The sequence below is a fragment of the Notamacropus eugenii genome, chromosome 2, assembly GCF_028372415.1.
Source record: "Notamacropus eugenii isolate mMacEug1 chromosome 2, mMacEug1.pri_v2, whole genome shotgun sequence".
NCBI classification, from domain to species: Eukaryota; Metazoa; Chordata; class Mammalia; order Diprotodontia; family Macropodidae; genus Notamacropus; species Notamacropus eugenii.
This window is the reverse complement of record NC_092873.1, coordinates 272,327,708-272,342,129: the sequence shown is the minus strand read 5'-3', so window position 1 is coordinate 272,342,129 and position 14,422 is coordinate 272,327,708. Positions and strand designations below refer to the sequence as shown.

The window sequence follows — 14,422 nt, the reverse complement described above, 5'->3', positions numbered from 1 at the left end:
AGAATGAGCATCATGTAGAGGGGACATGAAAAGGCACATGGTAGCCATAAGCAAACTTTAACATATAACTAAAGAAGAATGCCAAAGAGTAGGAATAGAAGATGTCATCTAAGAAGCATAAGACAAAGAGAAGTTAGGCTGGTCACCTGGTAAGAGCAAGGGGTGACAAGTGGGTGGTTAGTGTTCCATTGGTACATTTCTGATGTCAAGCTGAAGTAATGAGAGTAGTGAGTTTCTGGAAAGATTGGAGGAAAGTCACACAATACGGCCAAGCATGTATGACATTTGCATCCCTCGAAGAAACTTCCTCTACCAACGCTAGCCAGTACCTTCTCTATAACATGTAGTCTTTACAATGAAAGGTTAGGTGACTTGCTCAAGGTCACACAGCCATTTATGTGTGAGGCAGATCCTATCTTGTATGCCAGCTACCTCTAGTATTTTTTTTAAAAAGGGAGAAAGTTGCTGAAAATCTCAGAGTGGAAAATAGGGGAATTCTGCAGTGATTTGAATGAAACATGCAATATCTGCATTTCTGACACAACTTAAAATCAGTTATCTACCTAGCTGTTATAATCTGTGCTTGAAGGCTAATTATGCAGGTAAAAAAAAAAAAAAAAAAAGGAAACTGCAGTGTGCCTAAATCAAAAAGAAGTGTGGCTTAAATGAAGAAAAAAGGAATCTGAGATGGAAGAAGGGAAACATGATCTTTCCTTATCATAATGCTGTAAGATGGAAGTGTTACAAATGAGAAAAGGGAGGCTAAAGACAGCCATAATGCTACAGCTTAAGAAGAGATACAAAACCTCTTCTTGAAAAGGGAGCTGAATGTTCCAAAGCAGCAACTGGTAATCTTCAAAAGAATGGCATAGTAGAGCCAATGAAGATAGCAGGTGAGAGATCGTCCAGTAAGAATTAAATGAAAAAAAAAAATCAAAGAAAAGTACCAACATTTGGTGATTCAAAGGACCATAAGATCACAGGTTTGGCACAAGTAGAGACTTAAGAACTCATCCTGTCTTCTCATTTAATCGACCAACAGACAAGAGGCCCAGGGAGGTTAAGTGACTTGGGCAGGATCGCGTGGCTGAGGTGGGATTACAGTCTAGATTTTTCTGACTCCAAGTTTAGTATTTTATTCACTGACAGTTTTAGCCATACTTTTTATGGTTTAATAAACTCATAAAAATTATTGAGGACTCCAAAGAGCTTCTGTTTATGCATATGATATAGGTATCAATGTTTACTGAATTAGAAATTAAAACTAGTAATATTTTAAAATATTTATTAACTTGCTTAAAAATAACAAATCGATTACGTGTTAACAAATATTTTTTAAACAATATATAACTATATTTTCCAGAACAAAAAAAAAATTAGCAGAAAGTAGAATTATTTTCACGTTTGTAAATCTTTTAATGTCTGGCTTAGGGGAAGATAAGTGAACTCTCAAATGTGCTTCTCAGTTCAATCTGTTGTAATGCTTTTTGTTGAAAGTATATGAAAAAAACTGAACCTCACAAAAGATAGATATGGAAAGCAGAGGAGTATTTTAATAGGCAAATAATATCTTAGTATTATTATGAAAATAGTTTTGACATCGTGGAGTACTGAAGTCACTATTCAACATCCCAGTAACCCCAAAAGGTATGCTGTCTTACTACAAGATGTATCTAACTCATTAGAACGTCCCAATAGTTATCAAAAGAAATGACAACTACCCACCTCTACTGATTTAGATGGATGTAAATGGTGCTGCTAGAACACACCTATAAAGTACTGCTAAAGATCATGAAATACAGGTAAGAATAGGTGCAGAGGTTGAGTTGTCCTCCAGCCCACTGAAGGCAAAAACTTATAGAAGAGAAAAAACTTATTTGGGAAGTGAACTCACAGCTAAGAGGACTGTGTCTTAGAAGAACCCCAGCTTCAAATAAGGGAATGGAATAATTCTGATCAGAGATGGAATACATCTAAGAAAGGGTTGTAAAAACCTATTTTCCAGGCATCACGCAAATTCAATTAAGTGAGAGGGGAAAAAGGGTACATACACGTGTACATATACACATAGACTCTCTCAATCCAGAGATACCACAGAAAGTAGCTACAGTAGCCAGAATGAAGAAGAATAACACGTTCTGGAATTCACAAGATAATCTAAGAAAGAAAGAATTCAGTTTTTTATAAAAACCCCTGGCCTTAAATGTCCACATAAAAATACCCAAAGTTTAGGCAACAAGCAAGAAAAAACTAAAAATCCTAAAACATTTTTAAAAAATTTGACCACATAAAGAGAAGTCAACTGAGACCTGACAGGATAAAACTCTTGAATAGATCAGTTTAAATAAAGGGGAGAGGGGAAAACTCAAGGCTGGACTGCATATTAAAAATGTATATTCATGTGAAAAATCTAGGAAGTATAGTGAACAAATTCAGGAAACATAAAAAGTATTTTAGTGAAAGTCAAGAGGAGCAATTTTTCATAATCCATGGAGGGGGTAGGAGGAGTCACTACAATATGAGACCTTTCTATTTTCACGGTCGCAAAGGTCATAAATTTTTTTTCCAAAATCCATGGGATTTAGTCAGCTATCAAAAGGATCATTTTAGGGAACAGAGGACATAATTACATTATTACCCACAGGGGACAATTTAAAAATGTAAACAAAACAGTAAGAGAATAAGGGAAGGTAACTAAAATCATATACAAAAGGTTCTGACATCACAGACATTAGCACCAGAAGGAAAGAATATGTTTCTGCAAAATTTACAGAAACATATGAGGATCTTGTACTATCCCCCAATGACATATATAATCCTTTTAATGGTATCTTTAAATGGAAAAAAAAAAAATAGGTTTAAGCAATACAGTAGAACCCACTATAAATGGCTCATTTGTTACACGGATTTGGTTGTCATTTCTCCCAAAACATGAAATTCTAGTTATACTGAAATGTAGAGAAATTTTAACTAGAAAACCCCTTTATAATTTATATTCTTAAAAGATCTGTTATAGTACATTAGTTCACTTTGTTAAAGAAATGAGGATACAATTTTTTATATTTGGCTACCACAAAAATAGAAATGGTTATGGTTATCATTCTGAACCACAACTCTAATTATTTTAAGCAAGTTTTCTACCATAAACAAATAAAGTATATATAATTGGTCTATTTGAACACGGATTCCCAGTCACAAGTAATAGTGTTAGTTTATCTCCTTTCCCCTACTCCTAATAAATCGTGGCATCAGCTTGTTTTCTGGTGATTTCTTTTTACAAGTGAGTAAAAAAAAATTTTGAGTCAAGATTTCTGATCAACTGATATTAAAGGATTTTTAAAAATAAAAGCCTAGTTTGGTTTCCAAAAAGTTTAATGACTGCACACTATAAAATTTACGGTATGTTGCTACCTAACTAAATGTCATGAGTGCCAAAAAAAAAAAAAAAAAAGTTATTTTGCCGTTAGTCACTTGAAAACTATTCACTCTGAACAAAGGGATTTATATAGAATTACAACTCCAAACAAATACAAAGGAAGAAAAGTTTACATTAGGAAACATTTTTGGTATGACATCTGGAGTGATGAAATAGCAAATGGCAATCCCACCATAACCTATGTTCTTTGAAATTGAAGTGTGGGCAAAAAAATTCATCATCTTACAAATGACTTTATAATGAGCTTCTCTGAACTTAGCCAGCTGATCCTGAAATAAGATATAAAATCCCTCACCATATTTATATATGTACATGTGTGTTTATACACAAACATAGGTACTTGTCCTACCATTATAGATTTCTTCAAATGGGATCACAAAATTTAAGAACAGGAAGAAATGTCTCCTTATTTTGCAAATGAGGAAATTAAGGCTCAAAAAAAGTTAAATGACTCTCCATAAAGTCTCATAGATGAATGGCAGGAATATCATTGTCTTTTACTTTCTTTGTATCCCCAGTACTTAGTACAGTGACCGGCACAGAGTAGGTACTAAATAAATGTGTATTCACTGGATGAACCTTTATGATCAAATATAAAGTCCTTTGTCTGACATTTAAAACTCTATATAACCTGGTATCTTCCTATATTTTCCAGCCATCTTAACTTTAATCCCCTCCACACACATTATAATTCAGCAAGTCTGGCTCAATTAGAGTTCCTTGATTAGAACTTCTATCTTCTTTCTCCACACCTTTGCAGTGGCTGACCCCTATGCTAGAATGCTCTGACTCTCATGTCTATCTCCTAGTGTAGGGTTCCTACTGGGGAAAAAACCATTAAATATAGTGATAAGTAAAAAGTTTAAACTCTGTGCAATGTGGAAGCTTGAACATGGTGACCTGTTTAAAACCATAGCTTAGAAATAAAATTCCATTCTAGACAATGAGTCAAAACTTAAGATACTATAACCTATGAAAACCGTAACAAGAACATTGCGACCCATAAGTGACCGGTACATGATCCGTACACAAACTTATGCTTGGTCATAATTCCCAAGCTCATTACTAAGCAAAAAACCAAAAATATCCACCAATCACTAGTGATGCACTCTACAGCTCCTCTGTCCTTTGCCTGTTTTCTATAATTACCACATGGATTTGGAGATCTTAGCAGGGATCCACTAAACTGTCTGGCCACCACCCCAAAACAAAGATTGCTTCTGTTTTGTAATTATTCATAATTATGAAATTACTACCTTTAATCAATCTAGAGTTCCATGGCCTCTGGTATGAAAAGAACACCCCACAGCTCTGGGGGAAGTAAAGGGTTCCCCCCCCCATCCAGAGGAATTCCAGATCTTACACCTGGCTTTCTTGGAGACTTAGTTCAACATCCATATTCTTCTGCAAGAGGCCTTCACTGACTTGTAACTTTAAGAAACTCGATATACAATGTGTGTGTGTGTGTGTGTGTGTGTGTGTGTGTGTGTGTGTCTGAAAGAGAAATAAAAACAGAGAAACACATAGACACAGACATAAACATAGGTTTTACATGTCATCTCTCCCATTACAATTTATAGTCCTTAAGGGTAGGGACTGATTTTTGCCTTTCTCTGTATCCCTGCTACTTAGCACATTAGAAGTGTTTGATAAATCCCTACTGACTGAGAGATAAGACTCCAAATTCGGATCTTTTAAATTCACTGCTGTTTTCACAACACTAATTGTTGGTTGAGGAGCAGGAAACTATCACATTAAAAACTTATAATAGTCCAACTACACACAGCAGAGATACAGTTACTTTCTATTATGACATCTACCATACTAATTATGTGTAACTATGGACTAGACCAGCATTCTTAAATCCTAAATCCTATCAATTCAGGTTATTTAACCAGCAGACAATATGTAGCAGGATTAACATAGGCATCCAATTGGCACAGAAGACTGAGTAAACAGACTTCTGAGTTTGACTTGTGCCCAATGTGACACCAGGAAACACACTTATTCTTTCTATGAAGCCTTTTCTCAATACACATTATATTCCCTCTGTTGATTCTGTTTGATTTCTCCTGTATACATCTTGTTTGTATACAAATGTTTGCATATTATCTCCCCCATAAGACTGTAAACTCCTTGAGAGAAAGCATAGTCTTTTCACCCTTCTTTGTATACCCAGTGCCTGGCACATACTGCAAGTTTGAGAAATGCTGTTGACTGACTGCTTCCATTTCCTCATCTGTCAAAGAAAGATAATGAAAGCACCTACCTGAAAGAGTGGTTGAGAGCATCAAATGAGATAATACATGTAAAGCACTTTGCAAACCTTAAAAGTGCAATATAAAAGTTAGCTATTATTATCAAAAACAAAGATGTCGGTAGATACTGCAAACATAAATAGATTAGTGAACTAAATAAAATTGTTTAACTGAAAACTACTCAACCAGATTTCATGTAAGAATGGTAATCCAATTTACTTTTCCCATAGGAATTAAAACAAAACGTAAGACAAAATTAAGTTTAAAATGTCCCTCTCAGTGCAACTCAGTACAACAGTGATGCAGAATAAAGGAATACATTACAGATACAAATGACTATATTATAAAATAGCAGTTGGTTAACAAATGACAAAAAAAATCAAAACATTATTAAGTGCCTAGTGAATATGAACAGAATACGAAACAATTGTGGAATTATGAAGATCTGTTTTTAAAAAAAAGGTTCTTTCATTCACGGAGTTTAAAAACAAAAAAGGGGAATAAGAAACTAGTATACATGGTAATTATATACTATATGTGTATTAGAGTCAACAAAGAGTTATGTGAGATATGAGAAGAAAGGATTACCAGCTGAGAGGGTTTAGAAAAAGTATTTTGAGTTGGCCTTTAAAAATATGGGTAGGAATTCAATAAAGAGGAGAGTGATATATGTATGCATCTAGCACCATGATATTGGTTTGTATTTTTAACAGAATCCAGAAATCATATGATATAAAATTGGGATAGGAGACACCATAAAAGTCATCCTATCCAACCTCCTCATTTTATATGAGGAAACTGAGGTTGAGAGAGCCTGATTTGCTAAAAGCTGGATAGGTTGCACATATTAATGCTGGGGTCTGAAAACTCTTTAACTGCACCATCAAATAACTTTTTTTTAATAGTCATTTGTCCCTGAAGATGGGTAAAAATAAAAGTGAATAATTTTTGCAACTGAAATCTTTAAATCCAAAGCAAAATGTATGAAAAATATTATTAGCTCCATGATTTGGGATGGACCTAGTCAATTTCACTAAGTTAAAAAAAAAAAAAGCTATGCAACAGAAAAAAGACAACATATTTAAAGACAGCAAACTAATACTTTTGATTATAGAGAAAAATAATCTGTATATCACCTATTTTTTTAAAAATACAGAATTTTTAAAAAGCAAAAGTCACTTTATTTTTCAGAATCACATTATTATATTTCTGACATACAGATGTTCCCTGTATCAAATATATTACTGAAACCCATTCTCTTCTACCAATTTATCCAGAGATCATAGACTCAAGGGCTGGAAGGGACATTAAAATCACAAAAGAATCATAGATTTTGAGCTGTAAGGAAGTGTAGAGGTCATCTACTTAATTTCTCTAATTTTACAGGTGAGAAAAATGAACTCCAGGAGGATTAAGTGTAATCTCCAAAGATCCAAAGCTAACCAGTGGATATTAAATTTGAACCCAGATCCATCCTTTGACCATCCAAATCCAGCATTCTTTTCACTCTATCACCTCTCATTTTTAAAAGAAATGACAGCAAGGGCAGGTAGGTAATGGAGGTAGAGCATAAAAGGACGGAAGGATTCTGTAAGAACAATGTTAGGAAGGATAAAATTAAGAAAATAAAGAACAAATATGGTTAATAGGAAGTTGTTACTAAAGATAAATGATCATAACTACATTTCAAGCTCTTAAGAAAAACTGCCAGATAACGACTACTGAAACACTTTAGTTACTTATGTTATGGGGAACACAGAAGGTGTCTCATGTTGGGAAAAGGGCAAATATAATTCCAATTTTCAAATAAAGAAAGAGTATAGTCTACAGAGTTGGGGGACCAGGATTATTAAAAAATTCTAGAGTCTATTACTGATGGATATTTATTGAAACACAGTTTCATTATAGGCAAGTCACACCAAACCATTTCTTTTTTTCTTGACAGGGTTGCTAAACTAATAGGTCGGTGGAATTCCACACATACAGTTTAATTAAATTTAAGCAAAGCATCTGGTAAATTATCTTATTTTATTCTTGTGGAAAAGATGTGGGCCACATGACAGCAGAGTAAGAAAAATTTGAAAACTAGCTAGCCATTAATGAATGGTTCAATGTCAACCTGGAAGAACTCTAGGAGTCACACAAAAATATATGCTTGGCCTTGGGTTGCTTGTGCCATGTTTATCAAATTTTTAGGTGACATGAAGTTGGGAGAAACAGCTAATACTGACATGCAATATAAAAACACCTCTACAGGCTAAAACAATGAGTCAAATTAAGATGAAATTTAATAGAGGTAAGTGTAAAGTCCTGCATTTGGGTTTAAAAAAGCAACTCTACATATATAAGATAGGGAAGGGTGACTAGAGATACCATATGAGGATCAGTTCAAGAAACTGAGGATTTTTAAACTACAGAAAGGTTGACTGAGGGAAAACATGATAGCTGTCTTCAGGTATATGAAAAAGGATTAAACTTGTGTTTGCTTCAGACAGACAATGTAAGAGTAATGTGAGTAAATAACAAGGATGAAAATTAATTCTTGAAATTAGAAAAAGGGTGCCCCCCCCCCCAATTATATTTAAAAACAGAATGTGCATCTTAGGTGCACCCACCCCCATGAAAAGGCTTCAGTTAAGGTTAAGGGACTACTTGTCATTTACTCCAAAGAAGTGATTCTTGTCCTTGGAAGAGTTTTGGACTAGGTAACCTCTGGGTTCCCTCCAACTCTGAGATTCTATGATCCTGGGGAGGTAACTGGAGAACTGTGTTTGAATCTAGGCTCTGCTAATCAGGAGCTTTGTGGCCTAGTTACCATAAGAGGATTCTGTTTCTTAAGCTATAGAATAATGAGATAGGACTTGATGGTGTCTATGGAAAGCCCTACTTGCAATGCTTATACAGTGCAGCCTATAGTATCGCCCTTAAATGATATCTACTTCTAACCTTGACAAAAGTTTATATAAATCTTAAAATGATATACATCTCCTTCATTTATTCAGATTTTTTGGATCACTAAAACATTGGACTGAGACAGCTTTTAGTCACATTGTGGATACGCTTCAGTGCTTTTGCTTAAAGCTATCATTTAATAAAGTATAATTTTTAAAACTAAATTTGTTTTAATTACATTAATTTAATTGACTAATTCAATTAGTTTTAACTAGATAGTATTATACTGTGGTGAGACATCTTAGATTGTACAGAGACATATAAAATAAAGATTTGATTGGTACTATAGGTCTATCATCCATATGGAAAAAAAGGAAAAGGATTTTTATGTACAATTCTAGACTTCATAATGGAAAAGAATGAGAAACTGAGGGGATGTCAATCAATTGGGGAATGGCAGAACAAATTATGATAGATGAAGGTGGTGAAAAAAGAGCTAACAGTATAGAGAGGCACCTGGTGACACAGTAGATAGAGACAAAGTTCAAATCTAGCTTCATACACCTAGTAACACCATGATCCTGGGCAAGACACTTAGCCTCTCTAGGCCTCAGCTTCTTCAACTGTAAAATGGGGGTAATAATAACATCTGCCTCTGAGACTAGCAGTGAGGCTCAAATGACATATTTGTAAAAAGTGCTTAGCATTACAGTGCCTGGAACTACAAGTAGTGCATACATACACAGGAGGCACTATATAAATGCTTGTTCTCTTCTGAACTATAAGAAATGATAAAGGGGATTATTTCAGAAAAACCTGGGAAGACTGCTATGAACTGATGCAAAATGAAATGTGAAAAACCAAGAGAATGAGTTTTGGAATAGCAACAACACTGTAAAGATAATTAGCTTTGAAAGACTTAGGAACTCTGAATTAACACAATGACCACGCACAATTCTAAAGAACTTATGATGAAACATGTTATCAATCCCAGATAGAATTGACTGAGAATACTGATTGAAGCATACTGCTTCTTTTTCTTTGGATATGGCCAATGGAATTTATTTTATATGACTATACATATTTGAAATGGATTTTGTTTTTCTTGCCTTCTCAATAGACAGGAAAGGGGGAGGAAAGAGGGAATTCAGAAAGGAAAATAAAATACAATCGATTTTTAAAGTTTTCAAAAAGACTGGACTTACTAATTTTGCTTGTTGTGCATTCACTGGATCACCATATTGCAGCAAAGCTTGGAACTGATTATTTTTAGTAAATGTGATTATCTTCAATACAGCACCAAACTTGGAAAATATCTGTCATATCAAAAAGACAAATTACAATCACATCTGTTATAAACATTCTAAATTATTTATTTATACAAATAAAAAGAGCTTACCTGATGAAGAACATCAAGAGTTACAGGATAGTACATATTGTCAATAATTATTCTAAGTACTGGACTCTGGGCTGGAGTTACTGCACTCTCACTAACTGTAGTGCCACTAAGAGGGGTATTTGCTGTCTGTACAGCTGTCACAGCCTGAAGGACTGCCTGAGCACGCTGAAAATTAAAACAGAAAATTTTTTTTAAGAAAAGCATTCTATTTCACTTGAATGACAGTACATTTCCTTTATTTTCCTATATTCATTTACTTGAGAACCTAACTTAATATCCATGAGCAATTTAATGTATCCTAATGCTATACTGTCATACTATCCAACACATTTTGGGACCAAAGTTGAATTCATAAATAGATACAGTGTAATTTATCTTCATTTGAGATCCTGTTGTGCCATCCAGGAGGAGATGGGCTGTAAACTTAGAGAAGAAGCTACAGAATCATGGGAAAATGGTAAGGGCTGGAAATACAGATTATATAATCATAGAATATAAAAAGCTAGACGGGCTCTTAGAAGTCATATAATCCAAACACATTGTTTTAGAGATTAAGAAAATGAAGTAAGTAATTTGTCCTATGAATCTAACTCTAGTCTACTGTATCACGTGTACTGATTAGAGTAGAGGAAAATGAAGCTATGAAACTGAGACTGTAAACGGATTCCATATGAATAGATGGGGAAGGGGAGTGGGGTAAGGAGTAGCAAAGTGTTAGGATAAGGGATTTCTGCATCCTATGCCAACAAACTTCACCATACTTTTGTGAACACACACATATACACAAATATAAATATATAAACACATCTGTATGCATATATACACACATGTATATACACAATCATCTCTATCAAGCTACGTGTGTGTGTGTGTGTATGTGGGGGGATACATACATGTATGCTAATGACCCTTCTCTGGTCAAAGAGAGATCATTTTGGGGGGTGGGAGGGAACCTCCCAGAAATCAAGATAAATATTTAAATGTGAAAAACCAACTCATAATACAAGATAGAAATTAAAAACATAAGCAATTAACAAGTTTAAGATAAGGATCACTTTAAGGGATCAAGGAGACAATAAACTAGTGAAGAAGCAGCTTAAAGAAAGAGGAAGATGACCAGGCGTCTTCCAGATGACTCTTCTTGAGATCATGGTATTTAACGAGCCAAGAGAAAAGAATTATCCAGAAGGAAGCAGGGTATACCATGATGGTAAATGCTGCACCCATTTCCAAAAAGAAGACTGAAAAAAGACTGCTGGATTTGATCAATGAATCAAGTTACTTTGGAAAAAGAGTGTTATAGAAGTAGAATTCAAATTTCAAAAGGCTAAGAAGAGAGGGAGAATGAAGTAGTATAGGCATCAGATACAGACAACTTTTTCAAGGATCTGCCAACGAAAGGCCAGGGAGAGATGAGATGGCATGGCACCTGGAAGAAGTAGATGAGGTAAGTGTTTCTTTTAGAAATGAAAGTAATAAAGAATACTTATAGAAACACGGGAAGCAGACAAGATGCCACTACTAGAGGAAAGAATGGGATCAAGGGGAGAGAAAAAGGTAGAGGGAGTAGTTTTACTAAGCAAGCAAATATTAAACACCTACTTTGTGTCATATTGTGCAAGTTGGGGACAAAATAGACTAAAGATTCCCTGCCCTCAAAAAAACTTAAATTCTAATGGGAATGGAACATATGCATAACTAAATACAAAGTAAATGAATGGCAAAATTTTGGGGGAGGGGGAGCACTAAGAACTAATGCAATCAGGAAAAATTAATGTTGAAGGAGGAGATTGAACTAACTTTTGAAGAGAATACAAGATTTTAAGAGAGGGAGATGAGGAAAGAGTATGTAGCAGGCATGGGAGTACTAGCCTTTTAATTCTCCACTTTGAATAACCCTTACCATCTTATTCTTCTGCTAGCGTTCCAGGACTGCTAAGTGTTCTTGGAGAAAGTTTTGAAGAACTGCTGATTTCACCCAGTTCTCATTTATCGTACATAATCCTAAGTGTGGACCATCTCTATTGCTTGGCAGTGCTCCTTTACTTTTATTGATTTCCAGTCTCCTCCCCAGCAAAACCTACCTGTCCTCAGCCTATCTCCCCCACATACATAAAATACAAGTTTATCTTCTACTTGATTAAAAAATGTGAAGCCAGATTTGATGATGAGCAGGCAGTCTGTGCAAAGTCATGGAGATTACGAGTGAAAAGTAGTAAGCCAGTTTGGCTGGGACACAGAGTATGTCAAAAAAAAAAAAAAAAAGGAAGTGCGATAAGACTGGAGCCAGATTGTGAGATGCTTTATAGACCAAACAAAGGAGTTTGTATTTGATTCCAGAACTAATGGAGAGACACTAGATGTTCTTAAGTAGAAGAGTGATGAAATCACTTTTGCTTTTGAATTATAACTACCACTTTTATTGAGTAAAGACTAGTAAGGAAAAGAGACTGGAGACAAGGAGACCAAATAAGAAGGTATCGTAATAGTTAGGCAAAAAGGAGGAATAACACTTTCTGAAAGATACAGAGAAAAGAAGAAAAAAGGTGTGATAATACTGTTAAGTTTTGAGAAGCAGAGGAGGGAGTCCAGGTAATCATCAAATCTGGCTTCACATTTTTTAATCAAATAGAAGATAAACTTGTATTTTATGTATGTGGGGGAGATAGACTGAGGACAGGTAGGTTTTGCTGGGGAGGAGACTGGAAATCAATAAAAGTAAAGGAGCACTGCCAAGCAATAGAGATGGTCCACACTTAGGATTATGTACCATAAATGAGTACTGGGTGAAATCAGCAGTTCTTCAAAACTTTCTCCAAGAACACTTAGCAAACCTGGAACACTAGCAGAAGAAACAGACAGTAAGGGTTATTCAAAGTAGAAGATTAAAAGGCTAGTAATGAAGGAAGGTCCAATATGATAAGAGATTCTAGAATAGCAGCTAATATATTATTAAAGTAGTCAATCACTTTCAGGATTGGGCATAAAAGGGTTCGCTAAGTGCTTTGCAAATATTACCTCACTGATCCTTATAATAATCCTGAAAGGTACATGCTATCATCACCATTTACAGATGATAAAACTAAGGCAAAGAGAGGTAACTGACTTGTTAAAGATCACATAGCTAGTATCTGGGACTGCTCTGCCTGTTTCAACTCCAGGGAACAAAGTACCCCTCTCCAGGACAGACTCATCACTTCTGAACTACTCACTATGATGCTAACTCAAGTCTTGATGAACACCACCTCCCTTAGCCACCCTTCCCCTCTGATTGAAAAGCAAGAAGGAAGAGTACCAAAATCCTCCCAATGTCTTTATTTTAGGGGGCAAAAATGAACTCTCAGTTCACTACACTCTGCATCTGCTCCTCTGCCTGATTCCAACTCTGTGAAACAAGAGGTACCCTCCGGAGTCCTATTCTCCCCACTCCCAACTTTCTTGCTTCTTTTTGCTTATTGTCTCCTCTTTTAGACTGTAAGTGCCTTGAGAGCAGGGATTAGCATTTTTTCTTCATTAGTTGTATCCCCATTAGTACAATGCATAACACATAGTAGACACTTAATAAAACTTAATAAATGTTTATCGCATTGAAATGAAAATCTGAACTCAATTTATTCTGATTCCAGGTGAGGCATTCTATCCATTGTGCTGTATAGAAATAGAGGAAATGAAATGGAGAAAATGGGGGATCAAGGGCATGTGAATTAAAATGAGAAAGAAGAACATACTTTATGTTAGAAAGAATAAAGGACAGGAAGCTATGATTGGAAAGTAAAAGTCTGAAATTCAGAATCTTGAAAGTGGGACAGTAATCTGCAACAGTATAAGGTCCCTGAGGATGATAGCAAGAAGGAAATAAAGAGAAGTGTGAACCTAGGTGCTAAAATAGGGGTAGAGTGATGTGGAGGTAGGAAGACAGGTTGGTACAAAAGGCCTGGAAGGAGAAAAACTGGTATAAGTCTGCTCAGACTTCAATATACAAAGAACAAGCACTAAGACAGATCAGCATATAACCTATGGACCAATGCTTGTTCCTTGGTCTTTTAAGAAAACACTAAACTCAGATATTGTTATTGTTCTTCTGTGTGTGAACTTTAAAACTATTTCCTTGTTTTATCTATTATTATTTTTTGAATCTTGCTATATCAATCTTAAAGTAATAATACCTTCTTTTTCACATTCAAGAACAAATCTAATAAACACTCAATTCTTAAATGTTTTTGTTAGGTAAATAATTAATCTTTAACAAGAACTTTACAATGAGAAATGAAGGTGAAATAAAGTCAGAAGCAAACCTGATAACATATTTCTCATTTAAAGCACTGTTCACATGAACAGTTTACAGTAATAATTAAGCAAGTCCTATTTAATTAATTACTGCTTATTATTTCAAATTAAAACATCCAGGTAGAAGCAACATGCTGATTCTGCAAATTT

General features: G+C 35.0%; 1 protein-coding gene across 7 annotated transcripts in view; it reads right to left on the bottom strand.

Moving 5' to 3' along the window:
• Nucleotides 1–14,422, bottom strand: part of PTBP2 (polypyrimidine tract binding protein 2) — a 133,476-nt gene that overhangs the window by 30,889 nt on the left and 88,165 nt on the right. For all 7 annotated transcript variants that reach the window (XM_072644081.1, XM_072644075.1, XM_072644076.1 and 4 more), the window contains 2 exons: nt 9,986–10,150; nt 9,792–9,902 (listed from right to left, as the gene is read on the bottom strand). In XM_072644081.1, the coding sequence (XP_072500182.1) occupies nt 9,792–9,902; nt 9,986–10,150 (276 nt within the window). The remainder of the gene's footprint in view (nt 1–9,791; nt 9,903–9,985; nt 10,151–14,422) is intronic.